The sequence below is a fragment of the Lepisosteus oculatus genome, chromosome 21 (assembly GCF_040954835.1).
Source record: "Lepisosteus oculatus isolate fLepOcu1 chromosome 21, fLepOcu1.hap2, whole genome shotgun sequence".
NCBI classification, from domain to species: domain Eukaryota; kingdom Metazoa; phylum Chordata; class Actinopteri; order Semionotiformes; family Lepisosteidae; genus Lepisosteus; species Lepisosteus oculatus.
In genome coordinates, this window is record NC_090716.1 from 8009696 (window position 1) to 8032795 (window position 23100).

Consider the following 23100-nt stretch of genomic DNA (forward strand, 5'->3'; position numbering starts at 1 on the left):
AAGTAGATTCATATAGCATTATGGATGGACTTCAGTAACATTTTTTTGTTTTGTTCAATTAAAAAAAAAAGGTTATCCTGCAATTGTATAGATTTTCAAAACAAAATGAACTGCCATTATGACATTTTCCTAAAGTGTGTAGATTCTTCATTGGAAGTTTTTAATTTAAAAGACTGCCATTTAAATGAGGAAATTCAGCTGTTTCAGGCTGAGTGAGCATGAGAGTTAATGGTCTTGCTTGCATTACTCAGGTTCAACCAGGATAGCAATTCTAGGTCCTTTAAACTGCAACCTTCAGCATGATGCTGCATTGTAGTGTCAAAAAGCAACAGTATCTGGTCAGTCTGTATCTAGCTACCAGCTAGTTAGATACAGAATGAGCACCTTGTTTTAAAAGGGCAGTTTACACCTTTCCAGACAGATACTGACGCCTTTTGATAGCTGACATAATGCAGATGCATTTTTGTTCCACTTGAGGCCTGTGCTCTTGATGTTTATTATTACTGAGGAACAAGTGGTATTAACTGCAGGCTCTGAATTGCAGGATTTGTGTGGACAGTAAGTTGAAAAAACTCTTGCACTGTTCATCTTAATTAGTTAAATAACACGTCTGGGTAGAACTGCTGAGAACGCACCTCTTTTGTAGTCTTAGTTTTCTGTACTGTGTTGGGGTGTTCTGTTACAGAAGCACATTGCACACCACATCAAGCTGAAAGAATTAAGGTCTTAAAGCTGTTATGCTCCGTAATAATAAGCAAGTAATGAAATAAGTTTGGCACTCCCCAAGCACAAAACTGCATGTTTACTGTGAATAGAGGTCATTCCCTTTTTCTATTTAGCTTACGTGTGTTTTTGTTTTGTCCCGTTATTTCTCTACAATTCAGCATTTTCGTCTGCATTTGGCACATGTTTCAGGCCCGTGCTGTCAGTGGAGTGAAACTGTGTAGCCCCCCAGTGTGTAGCCAGCTCTGTGGCCTGTAAATAATTTAGATTGCAGCTTGGTTGTTTGGATTACATTTCTAGCTGGGGAAGAGGGCTGGGGTTGACATTCTTTTCAAGGTGTTGGAGGGTACTACCAAGATGTGTGAGGGGCGCAAAACTGAAGTTATCAAATGAAAATTGGAACATTTGTTGGGTTTTGGGAAAGATGATTATTTAAGTTTGTCAGTGTTAAAGTGAGGTCTGTTACACTTGGTTTAAGAAATGTATGCCTTTCTAGTATGGGATCTTATTTTTATTTGTAACGTACAAGCAATCTCCTGGTACTCCTTTCAGGTTGGGCTGTCACTGGTTAGATCAGCTATAAAACAAGCTCGTGTTTTTCAGTCCTAAAACTGGCAACATGGCTGTTTTGCAGTGCAGTTTGGTCATTTACAGGAACTGATTTTTTAAACTTGCAAACCTTAACTGAGAAATCAACATGTGCACATCCTGTGGTGGAATAACCCTTCACCAGAGAGGCAGTGGCGTGAATGCTGCCACATTGCACATGCACATTCATGCTAAAGTTTGATGTATAGAAATTGACCATACACCACAGTGCTATTGGTTTGTGTAAATGATTAATCTGACACCGGCCTTTCTTAGTGAAGTATTTTTTTGCAAGTGCTTCATGGTTTGACCTTGCATGTGTACACTCAAACACCAATTCTGGCAGGTTCACAAGGTAGTTGCCTTATTGCACTGTCCTACAGACCTGACTGAACACTATCAAGCTATCTTGGAATAGCAGGTGTAGAAATACTGAGGTGCATGAACTATAGAACAGCAGTGGTAACATCGTTGTCTTCGATCAATTAATTCCCATTGGTTGTAGTTCTTTCACAATGTGGTGACATGGCTATTTTCAGCTTCTTCATCCTTGAGAGTAAGGCTACTGAGTCTGTGCTGTTTTTTCTGGATGGCTGTGTCAAGGAGAGGAGCATTCCTATGTGGCTGACTTACACACTTCTTGATAATATTTATAGTTTGTGTAGTCTGAGCACATGGCAAATCTTATATATCTTGTATATTGACAGTTTCTAAATCAAAAGTTTGTGAAATCTTTTTATAAGTACCAGATTTCATGAAGGATAACTCTCCCGCAGTTTGATTTTTTTTGTAGCATTTTATGCGTTTTTAATGCCTAAAAATTGTCAAATGCGAATAAAATGATGTCTGATTTTTCGGTTTTATTTCTAAATCGTTGCACTTTGTTGTTGGTGAGATTTAAAATAGAGGACAACTGTTGTGTTAGTGTATACTGGCTTCAGCAGGCTGTCATAAACACATGCTCACTTAAAAAGAAACAGAACTAGAGTTGAGTGGTACAGGACAAGGTATATGAAGCCCCATCGAGATTTTGCTGTTTTATATGTGTATGTGCAGACTCTGGATAACAGCCTTGAGTGGACAGTATAGTATATTTTGAAGGGTGGTTAGTGATACACATGGTATTTGGTTTTTAAAAGAATTAACCTTTTTCAGCAGGGAGTATCATTAACTTTGTTTCAGGAAATGAAGACATTTTTATAAAAAGGTGCTTGAATGTAACACATCAGTCAGTCTTGAACTTAATAGCTAAAGAGTGAAATATTGTATTGTGTACTGTTCAGCCACATCCACCACATGTAACACAGTGGGGAGTTTTCTGTAACTTTCCAGAATGAAGCAATAAAGTTAGAGATTAGATTCAGAATCAGTGGAGAGATTAAGTTGCATAGAATCAGGGAAGCTCATTCTAAGCAGAAATGCTTGTCTATTACTATCACGCAAAGCTCTGGTCTGAGACCCAAACGACAAGAAACTGCAAAGGTTTATAGGAACTTTGGAAAAGAATAAGGAAAGATGTTTGGGACCACTGCTGAGTTGTTGACATTTTTCAACCGAATGCTTCTGAGTCCTTTGAAAAAGGACAGTATAGACAGTAGTGGACAGGATCTTTAGAAACAGGAGTGGAATGCAATCCCTCCTTAAGACTTTGTCCTTTTTTCTCTGGTTAGTGTTGGAATAAACGAAATGGTTAGACATTGCTTTATTCTTTTTACCAGTCAGTATATCCTGTGTTTTAAACTTAGAATAAATGAACATATTTTGGGAAATCTAAAATGACTTAAATTGTAATCCCCTTAAATCAGTCTGTGTTCCACTGCTGTGCTCAGCAATTTGAATCTATTTTTGGGTTTTAGCTGTCGTTGCTGTGTTGCTGGGCATGCTCGGAGTATTGAGTGCCCTTGCAGAATTGTATGGCCAGTATATTTTAATCACAGTATTTTTAGCAAGGCATAATGCATAATGGTTTCCAGCTTAGCCAAGGCATGGTGTAGCCCGTTTTCATCACTGTAGTGATAAACAACACGCAAGCAGGCTGGAGCAATGCTGAAAGATGGGTGGAGATTTCCTCAGGGGTCAGGAGATATCCACACATTCTTCATTACAGAACAGTTGCAAATGCTTTTTTTGCCCTTGGTTATAACCAGTCATCCGCATTTCCCAGATAACATAGCTGTTCCTGCTCTGCTTAATTCCACTTAGTAAGGCGAGACAGTTTTAAGACCTTGTTGATAGTTTTGTCTGCTAGCTCTCCTGATCTTTTATTTTGAACAATATAATTTACTAGACTGTTTGATGTGTTCAACACTCCATCTCATGGAGTATAATTTTTTTTAATTTTTATATACATAAAACATGTTATGGAAGGAGCTGACTTCTCCAGCATTTAGAGCTGTTAGTGTCAGGTCTATATTAGTTAGTTTTGCATCTTTAGTGGTCTTTTTGCCACAAAATGAGGATGGAAATGTATTTTTGCAATTATCTTTTGCTAAAATCTGTGTTGTCTGGTTGTATTTATGGTATGTGAAAATGTAACTTTAAATTCTTTAATTAGCAGACTTTTTCACAGAGAAACAAAAAGTACATTTGCAGAAATGACTGAATTGTGAACAAGCCAATACATACTAGAGAACCCAATGATTATTGAAGTTGTTTTATTACTTTAAAAAGATAATTTTCTATGCAGTTATGAACTGTTTATAAACATGATAGATGTTGGGTGTGGTCCTTTGAAATGGTTAAGAAAATATTGTTTTGATCGACCCAAAAAGCGCAGAGAGGAGTGCTTGTTATTCCAGATGAATCTTTAAAGGCCCTTTTTAATGCTAAAGTTTTTCCATTGCCCGGAGTGTTCTTGTGGATCATTTGAAATGGTTCAGTTTTCAGAGCCAAAGGATTTTCCCTCAAGTTTTCCATATGATATATAGGAGATTTAGCTAGCCTTTACCTGCTTGAAATGCAAGAGGGTGAGCAGAATGTTTGACATTTTGCTTTTTACAGTAATTGGTTCTTTCACGAATGTGTATTTTAAAAACTGTTCATGCCCATACAACAACCGAAGACTTGTTCTTGCATACCATGTACTGAAATTGTTTTGGATGACGCTAATGGGAATGAGCTTCCTTTCTTATTGATCTCAGCCCTGCACACAGACCCCTTATTGTTTAAAGTTTTTTTTCTTTTTAAAAAAAAATACGTCTCCGATCCTATCAGATTTTTTCACACTTCAAAAAGATATTTCCTTTAATTGTGAAATAAAAAGGCGAGTCGCCCAGTTTACTGTGCCTGAAACGTAAGAATACGAATGCCAGCATGTCTGCCTTATTTATATTTTAAGTTTGGAGGCCAGTCTTGATGTGTTAAAGGGAACAATGAATGTGCAAAAGAAGAGTAAAGCATGTTAACTTTTTAAATTGTTACAACAAAAAGTTGACCGATAGGCTTGATCTTTGAGTTAAGTATAGTAGCTGGTTTTCTTCTAGAATAAAGTCTGTATAGGTTTACCGCTAACTCTTTCTGACAATTTAGGATCACAAGCTGAATCTTTCCACATGATAAGAGGCCCAGTAATTCAAGCATAAAAGTCAAGCATCCCTCTGAGAGAGCCAGGATCGCTTATGATAAGAGTCATGTTTTTGCCACTCTTAGGCAATGTAATTGCCTGGATTTTTCCGTAATGAATGGCCTGAGGAGATGATGTTATTATGGGTGCCTGTTAGTCCTGACTTTGATGTATTGACTGTGCCACATAGAAGGTTAATAACATTAGGGAGCATTCGTTTTTTGGAGTCAAGAGATCTGCATGCAGTGGTATGTAAAGTAACTGCTCTGTTGTTCGTACATTGGGGGTTCAGATCCTCTAAACTGCATCTGTCATAAATGTATTTATCTCAGTATCTAGGATGCTAAATGCATTTAGTTTTATGCTTAACCACTACACATGCAGCATTAAATTGCTGTTTAAACTCTGTGTACATTTCATGTAGATCTCTAACATTTCCTGATCTCTGAGATTTTTGTTTATTCTACAGCTTTTTTAAGCATGAACAATTTAGTAATTTACATCAGTCGTAGTTTTTATTGTGAAAGTGCTTTATAGAATGTCTTATAACATTAAATATCCACAGTCCGCTTGGTTTATCCATCTTTATAGCTTGCAGAGTGAAGTTCTAGAGTGTGCTTTAATGTTTCCAGGCTAATTTATTGTAAGTTCAGTATATCAATATACTCACAGAATAAAGGGGCTGTCTGAAGCAACCATTTTCCTACCCCCTTTTCAATGTAATGGTTTACTAGCATATTAAAAAAACACAAAGCTCTGGAGCTTGTATATAAACTAAAGTGCAGTCAGGGACATGGTGCGGTTCTGTTAGTGCTGTTGCTTTGGAGCTGGTGGAGTATGCATGCTCTTCCCACAGTCCAGAGACATGCTGTCTGGGTTAGAGTCCCTGGATTGTCCCCTGCATGTGAGACGGTCACAGACTTTTTCTGGCTTCCATATCTAGCAGCAGAGCTAAATCACATTGGTGTCCGGAAGACATGAAGTGTGCATGACCTTAATTGCAATAATGTTTGCCAGTGACAACATTAGGAAGGGTAGTACCTGATTTCCAGCTTCGCAGTCACCTGACAATGGAACACTAGTGTTAATAGCAAATATTAACTTGCCAGTTTCACCAGAAAATGGAAATTTTGTACAAAAAAAGTGAATGGGAGGGTCTGAAGGGTTTTTTACTTTCCTCTCACTGCCTATAGGTTTTGGTGATTAGAAAACTATTCCTCGCAGCAGAAAGGAGTTCCATCACTCCAGCTGAACCCTTGGTAGGTTTAAGAGAGTAAAATTAAAAGGACTGGACATACTTGCCATGCACATGGGCCTTTTGTAAAATGTGTTATCACCTGGGACAGCACTTCTTTCTTACTGAGGGTTTTGTTACATGTATGTAAGCATGGTATGGTTTGTGTAAAAATTCCATTAATTAATAAACAGACTTACACGGGATCCTGTTGAAGCTCAGTCACATCTCGCACTGCCTATGAAGCCTGAACAACCAATATCTTAAACATGGTAAATCTGTATATAGGAAGTTTTGCCTTTGTTACACTGGCTGTACTCCCTGTCTTTATTACATGAAATATTTTAGTATTGGCCACATTGTAAAGTCACCTTATTGAACAGTTTTGTGAACGTATACAGGTGGACGTCTACGATGGGTATTCTGAAGTTCAATGATTAAAAAGCGCTTTAAAAGCACTAGCTAAATCATATTGTCGTCAACAGTCTTTCAGCATACTGCCTATTTCCACATTTTCGGCTGCTAGTACTTTACACAGAAACAGAATGTTACTTTAGTCATGGATTCAATTGCTTTTCCTGCAAATGCCTTTTCTGCAATTTATTCAATAACACTCAACCTCTTCCATGGCGTGTTTGATATCACTGTTCAACAGTAAAAGCATAAACATTGAAGTTATGGTAAAAGACCAACTTCAGAACATTGGGTAATTTTAAATATCTCTGTTAAATTAAGCTCTCTCTTCTGTGTTGCCACTGTCACTTTGTTCTGCTGCTTTCTCCTATGACTAAAGAAAGTATAGTCACAAATAATAAAGCTGATGTTGGGGTATGTTAGCTGTGGACTCGGCCAGAATGTCAGTTCCAATCTATGACTTCGCTGCATTATGGCAAAACTCAGCCAATCGTGTACTGCATGTGCAAAGTCATGGTTTGGAACTGGCAGTCTCAAGCCATGCTTTATATGTTGTAATGTAATCAGAAATGTATGCTGATCGCCTGCTATGAAACCTTTACAAACCCAAGTGCTCAATATACACTTTTGCTTTCTTTTTAGTAACATGTTTTGCTACTGTAGTTCAAAACGTACAGACCCAACATAGGAATATATTCAAGATAAGCAGTCAGATAATCATTATTCACTTAATGTGAATAAAAATTATATACATTTGGTGTGCATATGCATCTGTGTGCCAAATATAACTCTTCGTTCTGTTATGGAGCTAGGTGAATAGTTGGGAGCTATGAAGCAGTGGTTACCAAGCCTTGTCCTGCAAGACTGTCTGCTAATTTATCAATAGTTCTAATTGGTACCTTAAAGTTTTTTGGTTCAACTGTTTCCATGGTGTGTCCTGCATTAGAAAAATTCCCTACTGCAAGTGTCTTAGTCTCTCCTGACCAAGCCAGCTGTTATTCCTAAGTAGCAGCTATTAATAGGTGATTTTCTTATGATGAACAGGCACAGGTGGTGATGACAATGTATCGGGCACTCCCCCAATTGCCTTTTTCCCTCATCTGTAGGGCTCCGATTGATAACATTTCAGGCAACATGTCAGCACGAAGCAAGCTGGGAAACTCAGAAATCTGTTAGAGGATTGGTGCAATTTACAAATACCGTTCATTGTTTTAACAGCTGAAAGCAAATATAGCAGTAGTAAAAAAAAATTGCTCCTGGGGTGTCACTGATTGATTTCAGAGATGGAAAGCAGTCCTATAGGAAACGAGCATTTGTCATTCATTTGGGTCCCTGTTTTGAGTCTGTTACTTACATTGAAAATGCAAGAGGTGTAACTAACACATAGTGGAAGTGAGTTCCAAGCCTGGGAGAAATCCTACATCAAATCTTCTTGAGTTTCTGAAGGGAGTGATTTCGTTCCAAAGAATTTGCCGTTCAGTAACTTTTTAGTAAGGCTTATGTAGGGCGCTGTCTGTGTGGAGTCTGCATGTTCTCCCCAGTTTTTGTGGATTCTCTCTGGTTGCCTCTGTTTCCTCCCACATTTGTTTATGTTCTGTCCAATAAGATTTGCTCTGAGTCCATTTAGATTTAATGATGTTTGAATGTTGTTTTTATTTAAATGAAGAAGTAGTTGTTCAGGGATGTGAAAATAACACAGAGATCACAAGAGTAATGTTAGTGTATTTCGTCTTTTAAATACACTAGTCTCTTGTCACATCTTCTATAGTTTGCTTTATAAACTGTCAAATGATGATGGGCTCAATAGACTGAAGAATGCCATATGTGTTCTAGTAAACATTTAAGGTTCCATAATTATGAGCACTTGAAAACAGTTGACTGACTGTGGACTAGCTGGAGATCAGTAATCTAGCTTCCTAGAAGAGCCACTTTTTTGTCTGTTATGTCATGTCTCTGTGGATGATTGTCGATACTACGGATGTTTGTTTTACCTCACCTGCTTTTAGAATAAATGAGCTTAAAGGCAACAAACCAGGTAAGTTTGTGTACCTTGTGAGAATTTGACTGAAATAATATTCCCTTACAACTTGGTGTGAACCTTGCACTGTATGTTAATGAAGTTGCAAAATCTACCTCCAGTAAAAACTGGTGTTCTTTTAGGTTAATTTATTTTTTACTTGTATTGCAACCATTTAGTGCAGTACTGCACAGTCCCATTTAGAAGTCTGCTTTCCTTTTGGAAGTAAGCAAGGCTAATGTTTTTAATATAGGGAGTAATTACTCACCAGGTTGCAGAGTGCTACACTGCATCAGTAAATTGTAGCTAAACGGCATAGGCCTGTTCTGGAAAAAGAGGCCTACTGTGGAGGGCTTTATTCTGTGCTGTGAATGGCATGCTGTCTTCTCAGGGTGTGGAGCCTGTTGGAGAAAAATACACAGGCCTCACGTCAGTGTAGTTCCCAGCCTGCATTTGGGAGCTTTATTGGTAAACCTTTAATAAACCTGCACAAGTATAAAGTTTAGAATTGAGCATCTTGAATGTTTTCAGTCCTTCCATACTTGTAGCCATGTAACTCAAGCCTTTGGTGTTTCGCTGGAAGTCATAAGCTGTGAAAAGAGAACTGTCTGCTGGCTAGTTCAATTGTCATCTCCGAATCCCTTTCAGTGACAAGGGCAAAAAAAGTTCAGATCTTTAAGTAGTCTGGTGCTGTGGGTGCTTGACTTCTGGTTTGTGCAAGAAATAATTTTTTGCGTGTGAAATTCAACTGAAGCTGACAGCCTTGGAAGACAACTTACCATCAGTGTTCGGGTTATTCCTTGCTGAAAAGGGAAGAAAGAAAACACAGTTTCGGCCGTGGGGCCTTCTTCAGTTGTGAGCTCGATTTCCAACTTTCACTTTAAAAGATACTCCTGCTACATTTATTGATATTTTGAGGCGAAGCTCATCAGCACGTTTGTTACCTAGTGTGCATTGCACAAACAAAGCACTCGTCATATTTATTTTCTATGAAGCGTTACTCTGAAGTAGAGATGTACCGGGTGTATATTTAAATAATTGTACATGAACTAGATATTTGATTTTGGTTCATTCCTTCAGTTAGTAATGTTAAAAACAACAATAGCAACCCCAGTACACTCTAGCTGGTCTATAAAATTAAGTCTCTCTAGAGCTGATCTGATAGTTTTATTTTTTAATTTTAGCAAGTGATAGCTCACTCATTCAACATGAGAGTTTACTGTGTCTTCTGTGGTTGGTTCAGAAAATGCTTTCTTACATAGCTCTTGACATGGAAAGTTGTGCAGTTTATTATTATTATATTAAAAAAAATTACCTTAGGCCATTTATTTGCCATAGTTTTGAAAGTCAATTATAACACTTCTGTTTGTATCTTTGGCCCACTTAGCTTTATTTTGACATTTATTCTAATGATTTTGTGACATTGTGTACTTTTTTGACACTCTTTTCTGTTACCTCCACAGACCCTACAGATTCTTGTTCTTTCTACATGTAGTTTTTAACTATAATTTTTAAAACATTTAGGGCCCCTTTTGAAAGTCCCTAATTATGTGTGTAACATTTATTAACTGCTGAAACGCACATTAAAACTCTGTCTTGTCATCGGGTGACATGTTCTGGGCATATAAATAACTATGGAGCAAACCTTTACACTTTTGTTGTGTTGTAAAAATACTTCAAAACTGCTTTCAACATTAATGGTGAAGGTAAGTACCACATATGACCCTAAAATTAAAATGCTTATTTTTTCAACTGTACATTGGTAAATTGTCTTTTGAATATTTCTTATCTGTAAATACAAGCAGGGTGTATTTATTTTTGAGTGTTGCCATCATGGAGCAGAAATAGCAGGCACGTGCATGTGGTTCAGAAGAAGAGGCATTCTTCTTGAAACTTGAAAATGAAAATGTCTCAACCTGAGTAACTGTGTTAATGTTGGTATATTTACTCTTCATGTTACAACCATTAAGGCCACTGAGAGCAGTACGGCTGGGCTTAGTTAAGGGCATTTTTTCATCTCTTTTCATCAGTAGCATACACAAGGTTGTTTAACTATAGAAGTATGTCTGTAGGTTTTCAGATGTACGTTTGTGGGACGAATATGTTTTATGTCCTTTTATGTATTCAACAAATGTTTCTCTGACAATTTTAGTTCTGGTTCTGGGGATTTGGTGTAGTGTTGTTCAGAATCTCAAAATGGTTTACTAGACATTTGCTCAATTCAACACTAATCATGTAATATAAAGAATAATAGAGCTAGTATATATACGTCTGTGCTAACCTTGGTTAAGTTAAGCTAAATAGTTGATTTTTGTTTCATTCTCTAACGTAAAGAACATTTTAAAAAGGTTGCATTTTCTGTCATTTAACATGACATCCCTGGCTTATCAGTGACCGTTAATGTCAGCACTTGCTATCCTGTTTTTTGCACTCCTATTTTTACTGAGTCACTCTTTGTGTAATACAAAGCTTAATGAAGAATTCTTCTCTATATAGAATCCACATATTCTCTAAGCAGAAATAACAGCTTCAGTTAACACCTTTTACATTGAGTTTTCACACCCTACTTTCTCCAGTACTACAAAATCTGCTTGAAGAGATAAGATGAGCAGGTTCTGGGTGTAGTTCATTCACAAATAGTGACTTCCTTAGTGACTACAAATAGAAAGGAGGCAAAACATGCATTATGGATTTATTTTAAGTGGCCTTAGCAGTAATATTAGGTTCAATTAATCCTGGAATAAACAGTCAGTAGCAAGAAATCAAAACTGATACGTATAAGTACGTTGTTAGGACTTATTTCAGGCTTGGGTTGACACAGTAGCTGGGGTGCTCTTGTTTTGACTTGTGACTCATCCCAGCTTGAAAATTCTCTGTGAGAAAATTGGAACTGGTCTACTGCATGTTGGGAACATGTTTTCAGTCCATTTGTGGAGTGGCCAGCTGATGTTGGTTTGAAATACGACCCCTTTCGGTTTATTTGACCAATTCCCTTTCCCCTGAGGTGTTTGTTTCCTGTCAGTTAACGCCTGTTGATTTTTGTTTTCCTGGTTGTTGTTGGCGTGTTAGATCATAATAACAGATACAAACAAGAGGAGTCCCTGTCAGCCTGTTTGGTTGTTAATTGATCAAGGATCTGATCCAGCTGTCTCTTGAAAGAAGTTAGGGTATCATTTTCAACAAAGGGGTCTGGCTAACTTGTTCCAGACTCCCACAGCCCTTTGAGCATAGAAGTGCCTCCTGTTCTCAGTTTTAAATGCGCTGCCAAATATTTTCCACTTGTGTCCTCTGGTTCATATTTCCCCGTTCGTTCTGAAAAAGTCTTCTGGGCTGACATGGTCAAAGCCTTTGAAGATTTTGAAAAGTTGGATCAGGTCCCCTCGTAACCTTCTCTGTTGAAAATTTATAAAAAGGTTCTGTTCTTTCAGCCTGTCAGTGTAGGATATTCCCTCAGGCCACAGAATGGATCTGGTCACTATTCTTTAAATGGCTGCCAAAGCACCAGTATGTGTTCAGTCAGTATTAGTTGTCCTGTAGGATTTCCTAGGTTTTGTTTTGAGATGTGAAGCCTGTGCTGCTGCAGTCTTCCTCTCTCCTGAGGAGGATGATAAGTGGGCCAGCAGGCCATGAACACAGGATCTATAGAAGCCAGCAGTTTCTCTAGTGACAAAAGTGTTTTTTTTCCCCAATTTCAGTAACTTTAATGACAGTTGGGAAGAAAGCAAATTTCTTCCTTATGTTTAAGCATTGAAATGCTCTAAACGTTGGAGATTTCTAAAGACGCTTTTAAAAATGTGCTTCTCCCTATAACTTATAAGCAGATGATAGTCGGTGGCTCTTTGTTGAGAAGTGAAATAATTGGATCTTGCCTAATGTGCTGGTGTGCGAATAAAAATAAAAACCCACTCTCCAGTATGTTTGGAAAATGTCCCTCTTTAGAAGTTTCAGGTAGAAAGGAGAAGGGTAAAAATGAAATTCTACATTTGTTGCCGTTTGGAATACCTTTTCAAGTGAGGACCAAGTTGTGTAGACAAGCGGAGCATGTTGTGTTGCTGAGGGGAATATTGCATCATAGATAATGATTTTGTATTGTTCAACACAGGGTGTGTTCCCATACTGTTTATGCATGCCTTGAAATCTGAATGTTTATGGGCACTTTATCTGGCCTTCACTTTGTAGGCAGACAGATGCCTTTTAATCATTAATACAAAACAAGTGGAAGGCCTCTCTGTCTCTGCTGCCTTTTGGTTGTAAGTGAGTAGCATGGTTGGAAGATGTTTGTCATCAAGTGTAGCACAGCATGTTCCACTTATTCCTGGAATGTCTGTTTTTTTGTCTGAGAGATCAAACTTTTCTGTTTGGAGCAGTATTAAATTACTTTTTTTTATGTACCAGGCATTAAGAAGTCTTAACTATGAAAATAAGAATGGAATAAAGCTAGAGGAATTAGTGTTTTATAGAAAAAACAGAGGATTTGTCCGTGTTCTCTATAGACAAGCATCTTTGAAAGGATGTTTTGGGATTATAATAACCTATTACAGTAATTGAATTGTGCCGTTCTTTATATCATTGTTTAATGTAATATGACTAAAACCTTACAGATTCATGCCATGCTGAATGTCACATGCACCATGATGCGAGGAGGATCATCTGAATCTGATATTACATTTAATCTTTTTTTTGATTGCTCAGTTGTTGCTAAAATTGTGATTAACCCTAGGACATTTTGGCTAGTAGCTTTAAAATGTTTTCTCATTTTAAAGCATAATGGTTTTATGTAGTTTTTACGTTTTATAGGTCTTTCTGTGTTCGAACTTTCAATTTTATGGCCCTCTGGTAATGAAAGAGTTTATTTAATAATAATAATAATAATAATTGCTTACACTTATATAGCGCTTTTCTGGACACTCCACTCAAAGCGCTTTACAGGTAATGGGGATTCCCCTCCACCACCACCAATGTGCAGCATCCACCTGGATGATGCGACGGCAGCCATAGTGCGCCAGAACGCTCACCACACATCAGCTATCAGTGGGGAGGAGAGCAAAGTAATGTAGCCAATTCATAGAGGTGGATTATTAGGAGGCCATGATTAGTAAGGGCCAATTGGAAATTTGGCCAGGACACCGGGGTTACACCCCTACTCTTTTCGAGAAACGCCCTGGGATTTTTAATGACCACAGAGAGTCAGGACCTCGGTTTTACGTCTCATCCGAAGGACGGCGCCTGTTTACAGTATAGTGTCCCCGTCACTATACTGGGGCATTAGGACCCACATGGACCGCAGGGTGAGCGCCCCCTGCTGGCCCCACTAACACCTCTTCCAGCAGCAACCTTAGTTTTTCCCAGGAGGTCTCCCATCCAGGTACTGACCAGGCTCACACCTGCTTAGCTTCAGTGGGTTGCCAGTTGTGAGTTGCAGGGTGATATGGCTGCTGGCTATTTGTATATGCAGACTCCTGTTGACATCCAGGAAAGGTCATTTTGTTTATGCAGTATTATTAAAGAATTGTGTGTTAGAAAGAGAATGTCTCCTTGGTGTCAAAACAGAAAAACCTGAAAAGCCAGTTTAGAACTCGAGTCACTAGCTTTGTAATAATGGCTCAGATATTGTGTTCTGTGTGAAAGATGTATGCTTGCATTACGCAAAACCTCTTACGTAGTTAAGAGAACAGCAGTTAAAATAGCTGTGGTTTTACTTTTTGGAATTTGAGTAAATCGTGTTACATAGTTGTGTGCCAGTTCTGTTTTATTTATCCTCTCGATTTGCCAATGGCTTTTGTGTTTTTCACGGTCATCTCACGTCTGCCAACCATGTTACCACACACGGGGGGAAGGAGGGTGAACGGACAGACTCCGGCCATCTGGCCTCCTTCGATCCCCTCATCCTTTAACAGGTCTCAGGCTCAGCCTGGTGCTGATTGGAGGAGAGGCATCTGCCTCACTGAAAGCACGTCAATGCCTTGAGATGCCCAGGAAAAGGCAGGGATCACTGTGTCGCCTGGAGCCAGAACAGCCCTGGCCAGCTGATCCCACAATGGCTGTTAGTGGCTCTCAGGCAGTTGTGTGCCACAGCCTGGGGATTCCCTGCCACGGTGTGAGGGCCCATACCTGTGGCGCCACACAGAAGCCGTTTGCCAAAACAAAATTGATTAATTTTGGTAAAGAACTGCTAAAACAGCCTGTTAATTCTGCATCTTTGTAATGGATGTAGGGCTTCCCGTTGTAGCCCTGTATCATTGCTTATGCTGGCATCTTAAATTCCCAGAAACGATTCCTTGCAAAACCAGTACTGAGCTGCAGAGTTCGGAAGGTATTTTTGAAGCCTGAATTTTTATAACTCCAACTTGTAAGCTATGTAGTTGTAGTGCATGAGTATTCTCATCTGTGCAGGAAAAGAACTGCACACATAGAAGGTAGCTGGAGCCCTGTTTTTAAAATGTCTTCAGCTGTTGAGCGTGTATTCTGGGCTCCGTCTGCACCATAGTAATAGATTAGAGAGTTTCCACATTTCCACCTCTTTCATTCCAGATTCCTCATAGCAGACTGGCAGAGACCACAGGGACAGGGAGGGCTTCAGTTTACTTCAGGCTTCGTGTTTCAAGAGTTTCCTTTTTTCTGTGCTCCCAGTGCTAGCTGTATCTTCAAGACGAGTACAATCCAAGTTGATTTGATGCAGTCTTTAATGTAATGGCTGTTGGGGAAGCTGTCTGTTCAGTCCTATTGTAAAGCAGGTCTCATCTTTAGAAACAACTGAAGCAATGTTTGTTACTTACTTGCAAACAGTCCCAAAGAAACATGTGCAAAGAGCTAAACCTAAAGGATTGCCTCTCTGTTAGCAACATTAAGTGTTGGCTAAGGCTAAATTTTTTAGTTGATTATGAAAATACAAATGCAAATAAGGCATGGGTGTAATTTTGAAATGCGTGTAATGTGTAGGTTTTAAAAAAACTATATAGAGAGAAATGACAAAGGTAAAGATTTTCTTTTAAAACAAATTAGTCAAGTTGGTTGTTTAGAGATTACTGATGAAAAGCTAATCGGCCTCTACATGTTCTGTACTACGCTGCTTCTCAATGGGATCAGTATGGTGTTACATTTATCCTCTGCTAAGCACCGGATGTTTCATAAGTTAACAAAGTACCCTTTATGTAAACTACGGATCCAGGTGGCACTGAAATTAAGATTTGTTTTTAGAAAATAAAATTTGTAATGAAGGATCGCCTTCTAAGACTGTTTTTACGTAGTTCCAAACTCAAAAATATATTGAAAATGCGTGTTATCCACTCTACTGTGAAGGCTTCTGTACTTCATGATACTGAAGGAAAATTTATAGTTCTGTAAGCAGTCTGTTTTTGAAGAAACAATGACTTAAATGCTAAAATTGGCCATATGTGGTTTCTTTCCATTTTGTGCCTTAAATAATCCGAGTCGAGGGTGTTGTGGTGCACTGCAGAAAGGTTTCATCTTTTTAAGCAAAGTGTAAATACTAAGGACAACACCCCATCCAGTGAAGGCAGATACACTGTTGAAGTAAATGCAAGGAAATGAAATTAGGGCTTCTGTATATGTACTTGAATTTAAGTTTACTATTTCAGTTGTGTGTATGCCATGTCGTGCTTTTGTCCTAAATTAATGAATGAAATGGTCCTTTTTTCCCCTTTTGCAGAGCGCCAGAGATTATTTTGGGGTTGCCGTTTTGTGAAGCCATAGACATGTGGTCTCTGGGCTGTGTGATTGCAGAGCTGTTTCTTGGATGGCCACTGTACCCTGGAGCTCTGGAGTATGATCAGGTAACAATCCACTTACTGTTAATCATTACACGTTTACCACCCTGTGACGGATGACAATGTGGTTCCTCTTTTCTCCAAAGTTACAGAAGCTTGTTAAATCGGCAGCTGTTCTCCAGACACATTAATTCTGCCTACTGCTGTTCCCCTAGAGCAACAATTTGGAGCACTTTAGTTCACCTGAGGCAAACCCTGTTGTTTCCCAGCAGAGCTATGATTTGAATTGCTACAGAACAGAGTTCTTTTGACCTGCTCGCTTTAAACATTTTGGAATAAAACCATCTAAAAACTTCTACTGGCTCCTCCTTGCCTTTCTTTATTCCCCATATCTGGTCAAAGATCTGTCTCCACTTTGTTCTGTACAGTGGAATGTACTTTCCCACTGAAACAATGGACAGAAATTGGCAGTCACTGTCAGTTATGTGTTTTAACGGAGAAGCAGTGCTTAGCAGTTCTTCGGTAAGCTTAAAATAACACCAGTCCATGGGGTGATTTTGGATCATCTGCACCTCTCCTGCTGTGTTGTAGAAAAGAGAGCACATTTCTAGGAGCAGTTTATCCTGTTCCTATGGGCCTTGTGGGCGGGCTGGGGGTAGAGATGACTGACGGTAGCAGTGCTAGATTAATGCAGTTACCCTTCAAAGATATTTGAGTTTCCCTGAAGGAGGTGATCTTTGAAAGGTTTATAAAAGGTGTTGACATTGGAGGGAGACAGCCTTTTCCCTACTGTTTTAGAATAGCGAAGCTCAGAGCGAGGTATTTCATGTTTGTTTTGACTACAACTTCGGGAGTACCTAGCGCTAATATACTAACGTGTTCCAACATATCAATACCAGATGCAGTATAATTTAACAGAAGCTTGTCTGCAGCTACTACCTTGCAACTTTCTTGAATGATTTTTAACTTTGGGTGGTTTTATGGTCCTTCTGAGTTAAAAAAACTTTAAAAAACTGATCAAAACAGTTTTTGTACATTTTGCACTTAAGTATTTGCACTGGAAGATAACTGGCACTGACGTTTTTGTTTTTGAAGAGATGCCTTTGATTTTACAGCTATAATTAACTGAATTGCTTTTGAATGCCCACAGAAACTTCAGAAAACAATAAGTGTCTTTAAATGGCTTTTGCTGTTAATTTAAAAGTCACGGTTTGCTGGAAAATGTTGTTGGCAGTGCCCTTGCGCATGGTGTGCAGATGCAGTGTGGAATACAGTGCTGATGAGCACATCATGCACTACCCGAGATTAGCTGAGCTTCAAGCTTATTGTCCCTCTAATAGTGCAAGAGCTGCATGTCTGTCTGGATGGGCAGCGTTTGCTCTAATCTGACAGGCAGCTGCTAGCGTATTAGCATTGCTACCTTTATTAGCTTTGACACTAGGGCTATAAATCTGGCTCCCAATTTTAAAAATTCAATTGAAAAGCTGATCCATTGCTTCTTACCAACAACATTATGCAATGACAAAAAATGCAAACTGAAAGCACCATCAACAGCACTGCACTTTTCACTTCAATTGTCTCATGTACAGTGTACACGTTTCTGGTCTTATAGTGTCAGTTTTTATGTGTATATGGCATAATGTTTTATCTGTATTTTGGCTAAAGTTGCATGTCCAGTCCAATGGCAGATGTTGATGTTGACCCATATCTATAATGTTGTTCATTGCCTTGTTAATTTTATTCAGTAGAGACTTTGTTATATGCTAGAGTACGTATTTTATATAGAAATATTCATCTGATATAATAAAATGCTGTTTAAAGTACTGTTAAAAAGAGAAGGAGTACAAAGTATTCATGGATCCAGTTGAGCGGTGTGAATTGTGGAGGGGACCGATGGTTTGCTGACCATTAGGCACTTGTGTGCCAGGGCAGGCTCTTATTACATCACACCAGCAGAAGCTATTTTTAAATCAAAGCAGGCTTCACTTGTGCTGCACTTTCATCAGTCGGATTTCATTTACAGACAAATGAAAACCCATTTCATATTGCCAGCAGGAGCTGAACAGAAACTGTGAGGGCTGAGGGCGTGTTGCTAAGAAAATTTCCTATGCAGTTCAATTGACTGTTTTACCTGTGCACGTCTGGCGCTGTTGTTCTGTTGTGGACTTGAGTGATGATGGGTTAACAATTGAGGACCAAATTTTGATCTTTTGAATACTTTGAATCAATTTCACCTTTACATAATATTTTTGATATAACAATGTCCATATCATCATAACAATATATGAGGAAAAAACTCGCTGCCAAATGCGTTTAATGATACGAATGGCTTAGAGGATAAACGACTGGTTATTAAGTTCAGAGAAAGGCATTTAAACTGTTTAAAATCTCTATTGGGGAATAAAGAATGTAAAATGAATTGAGTGTCCTTGGTGCGTGGCTAGTTTTTCACTCCTATTGATTTTATCTTGTAAAACAAAAGGAGTATCCCAAAGGTTTCGCCAAATGCAAAGAGAATTTGAAAGTTAAACTACAGTGGGTTGACTGACTTGGATCCAAAGTAAGTGCCCATGAACAGTATCAAACCAGGGAAACAGTACTGCAGGAGAGACCAAACCCAATGCTCATTAAGTGTGTTCCACAAACAAGCAAAGACCCTGGTCCCAGAGGAATCTTAATTAAAAAGTTAAAGTTCAAACCTCCGACAGAAGACTTTAAGATAGTGTACTTTAAGTAAAGGATGGTCAGTAGAAGTCTTGTGGATAGAGCAAGACGCATTCATCTTCTTTCTTCCCAGACTGTTTAAAACAAGCAGCCTGGGTGGAGTCTTGAATTGGGACCAAATCCAAAAAACAGGTTTCAACTCAATCACAGGGTGACCTAGCAGGCTGCTAAGAAAAGTATTTGTTCAAGCATGGAAAATGACTAGTCAGTAATACTTTTTTTCATGCAATAAAGATAAGATTTTTATCTTCCCATTTTTTAATTTCCCATTGGCCCTTACCAATCATGGCCTCCTAATAATCCCCATCTATGAATTGGCTTCATTACTCTGCTCTCCTCCACACTGATAGCCGATGTGTGGTGAGCGTACTGGTGCACTATGGCTGCCGTCACATCTTCCAGGCTGCACATTGGTGGTGGTGGAGGGGAGTCCCCATTACCTGTAAAGCTCTTTGAGTGGAGTGTCAGCTCTTTGAGTGGAGTGTCCAGAAAAGCGCTATATAAGTGTAAACTATTATTATTATTTTCACATTTTGGATTTACAAAGAATCAGCGTTGATGAGTGCATTTCGAACCACAGTAAAATGTACACTAACTTGCAAAACTTCCAATTTAAATCACAAAATAGACTAAATTGCCACATACGTGTAGCACCGTATTCTGTGATTCAGAAGAACAAAAAAGAAACTCTGGTGACTTGATGTGGCCTTATTACATTAAGGCTTGTGGATACATCTCTTTTAATTGAATAGAAACACTGTTCTCGACTTCAAGACGGTTTTGCTGATGAATACTACTTGTTAACTCTGCATGCAGTTCACGTTGGAAACCTTCTGCACTGAAATATCTGCTGCACAACCTGTACTTATTTGCTCATACATCACATTTTACATTAGTCACAGAACATTAGTACGCAGGAAAGGCCACGTCACGTCGCAGGTCGTTGGAACTCTCGTGAGTGACGAGACCAGGAGTTTGCAACGGCGTGGCGTTTTGCAGTGTTTTCATTAGAAAATGTAATTTTTTTCTTTACTATCAATTAATTTATTTTGTTCCCTTTAAGGAACATTTGTGGCTTGTACTGTCTTAAATGTAAACACTTCTTAATATGTGAACTAATTAATGATTCGTATCGTGCTGTAATATTATACTTGCGATTATATGGGACTTTCATGTTTGACTAATAAAGGATTCATAAATCCATTAGCTGTAGATTTGAATTTTCTGCACTTTTGTTTAATCTGAAATTGACCGTTACTAAATTTAAGGTTCTCCGCTAAAGTGGTGTAGACGTGCTGGGTTTTCATCAACCCATAGTGGAATCCTTTGAGTTAGAAATGACATACTACTGTGTACATCTGTTTTTAAAGAAAGCAGTAGCTCATTTCTTTCCCAATATGTGGTAGGTTGCTCCCTCATCAGGACTACATTTTATTAAACCCTCCATTTATGCTTTTGTAACCATTTTATGTTTTTTATTTTCTTTGCCTGAGGCTCAAGATGCACTTAAGACTTGGGTTAGAATCTCTGTAATCGTGTTGTCTCTAAGCTGCCAGAGATCACTGCCAAGTGAAATGACCTGTGGCCAAGTGCACATCTTGTCCTCTTTTAACAAAGACTAATAATCTCTTCCCACCTGTGACTGTTGCTTATCGCGTTGCCTTAATGTATGCTGAAGTCTGTTTTTTTTCCATTCATCTCCAGATGAGGTACTGACCCCAAGATTAGTGGCACAGCAGAGATTTACACTTTGAACTTCTTCATAGTTGCACCCTGCTGTAGCTCCAGCAGAGATGAAAAGGTCCTTTTTGGAGACCCAGTGTGCCATTTCATTTTTCTTTCAGTTCAAGGGCCATAGGTGATATCAGCTTGTTAGATGGATTCACTATCCATCTAAGAGCCTGTGGTCTTGGATTAGAGTAAGAGTAGAAAAGAGAAATTTGGAATGAAACCGAACATCCATGATTGTTTGTGTATTATGTAGGTCTTGGTCTATTTATCCTTTAAGGAAAAGGGTAAGAATTAATAAATACAGTAATTATTCTGTTTTTGTAGATGTATTTAACATGTATCAAATACAAAAATGCTTATGTGCAGTAAATGTGCAGTGTATGTAGGTAATATGAAAATTATTACCTTTTGTAATGTGAAATAATATAGTTAAGTGGTGAATAATGCTAAACTTCAGACACATGAGTGGAATGAAGGATTGTATCTTGAAGGAACAGTCAGGAGTGCTGCAATACCAGCCTCTTTACCTCACTCTCTAAATATGGTATATCGGGATGTTGCTAATGGAAGTTCATTCTTGCACTTCAGTGTCACAAACGTCACTGTGGACAAATCCTTAAGCTTGGCTCATAAACCCATAGCTGTTGTTTTCACATCACTAGCACGCCCATTTAGTTGTTTATCTTTAAAAAAAGAATGAAGGCAAAGGAACGTGGAACCACAGGACTTCTTTGTGCTGGGTCCAGAAGACATAGACAAATCAAAGTTGTCTATAGAGAACACAATTATGGTGTGTATGGATGAAAGTGGTATGTTATAGTGCTACATTTGTGTTTGTTTCCTCTATCAAATTAGTGATCACAAAACATGACAATTGGAACTTTTTACAACACTCCATCTCTGGGTGCAAATGCCAGTCCATCCATTGCTATAAAAAAGATGTTCGTGAAAATACTGGACATTAAGTACTTCATCTGAAGTGTGGGCCTGCAGAATTTCACACTGGACACTGGCCAATTAAATGGTGAAACAGAAGAATGAAGACATATCTACTTTATTCTCATTAGGCTTAATTGCAAAATAATTGCGAAATGGATATTAGCACAATGTTTGCAACTGTCATACCTGTCTAAACTAAACAATGTTTGTTGCAGATTCGATACATTTCTCAAACCCAAGGTTTACCTGGAGAGCATTTGCTGAATGTGGGGACGAAAACGGCAAGGTTTTTTTGCAGGGAGTCCGATTCTCCCTATTCGGGCTGGAGACTGAAGGTGAGGTATTTGACTCTCACAGTGTTGATATGCCGTTTGTATTTCTTGTACATTTTGCTCACATAAAGTGAAAACAAAAAAACCTGGCATGATATCAGTTTGGCTGGAACAACTCCTGCTGGAATTCAGTGCACTTTTTTTTCAAACTGCCCCAGTCAGAGACGACAAGAGAAGTTCTGAACGTGCAGCACATGCTTTGCATCAGCTTCCATATGCAGATTTTGTCCCATTCCTGTTTTAAAGACGTTTCCCATCATCCCTCAGATGTTCACCTAAGCCTGGCAGGGAGGGCCTTCGAGGCATAACCATCATCCCCTTTTTTTCATTGGTTTTACAAACGGCATGAGGACATTGTCCTGCCGGGATGTTGACACTCTTGAACGTTCCTATCAATGTTGCTGAGGTGTTGTCGGGCCAAAACGAGCCACATTGATGGAGTTTGCCCACATGGCAAGTTACAGTGCACTTAGTTCAGCATGATGGATCAAAGGCGTTCTCTTAAGTAGAGTATATTATTTTTTTCCATATTTTTCTTTCTAGATTTGTCCCAGGCAGTTGTTTCTTTTGCTTAGATTATTCTTAGTTTTAGTCTTGATGTATGTGGAACTTGCATTCTTACTGTGTTGCTGTTTTCAGGCACTGGTATTGGAACTTGGAAACGTAGTGTTACTACAGAATACACTTCCCTTTTCTTCCAGGGTTTTATAAAATGATTGCTTTTCCAGGATCCCCTATCACTTTTAAACTATTTTCACCCTTTCTTTAGTCAACAGAGGAACATGAGACGGAAACAGGGATGAAGTCAAAAGAAGCCAGGAAGTACATCTTTGGCTGTTTGGATGATATAGCGCATGTAAGTGCAAGGGGATTCCTACTGAACTCTAATGTATACAGCATGAAGTTTTGGCAAAGTGATCTTGTATTTTCTGCCCAGTTAAGATGTCAGTTTTTCTTAGTGTATACTGTCATCATTAAAATCTAAAAACTAGATACAATTACTTTTTAAAATTACAGTTTAAAAATGTTCATATCAACCAACTCTAGTTTCCATTGCAGTGTTTAAGCTATTACCATTTAGAAAGGGAAGGAAAAAAAAACGTAATTAT

The 23100-nt window shown here is 38.6% G+C and overlaps 1 protein-coding gene across 4 annotated transcripts in view; it reads left to right on the forward strand.

The window, feature by feature from the left end:
- Positions 1–23100, forward strand: part of hipk3a (homeodomain interacting protein kinase 3a) — a 66430-nt gene that overhangs the window by 31661 nt on the left and 11669 nt on the right. For all 4 annotated transcript variants that reach the window (XM_015338227.2, XM_015338226.2, XM_015338229.2 and 1 more), the window contains exons 3-5: positions 16208–16331; positions 21875–21994; positions 22761–22847. In XM_015338227.2, the coding sequence (XP_015193713.2) occupies positions 16208–16331; positions 21875–21994; positions 22761–22847 (331 nt within the window). The remainder of the gene's footprint in view (positions 1–16207; positions 16332–21874; positions 21995–22760; positions 22848–23100) is intronic.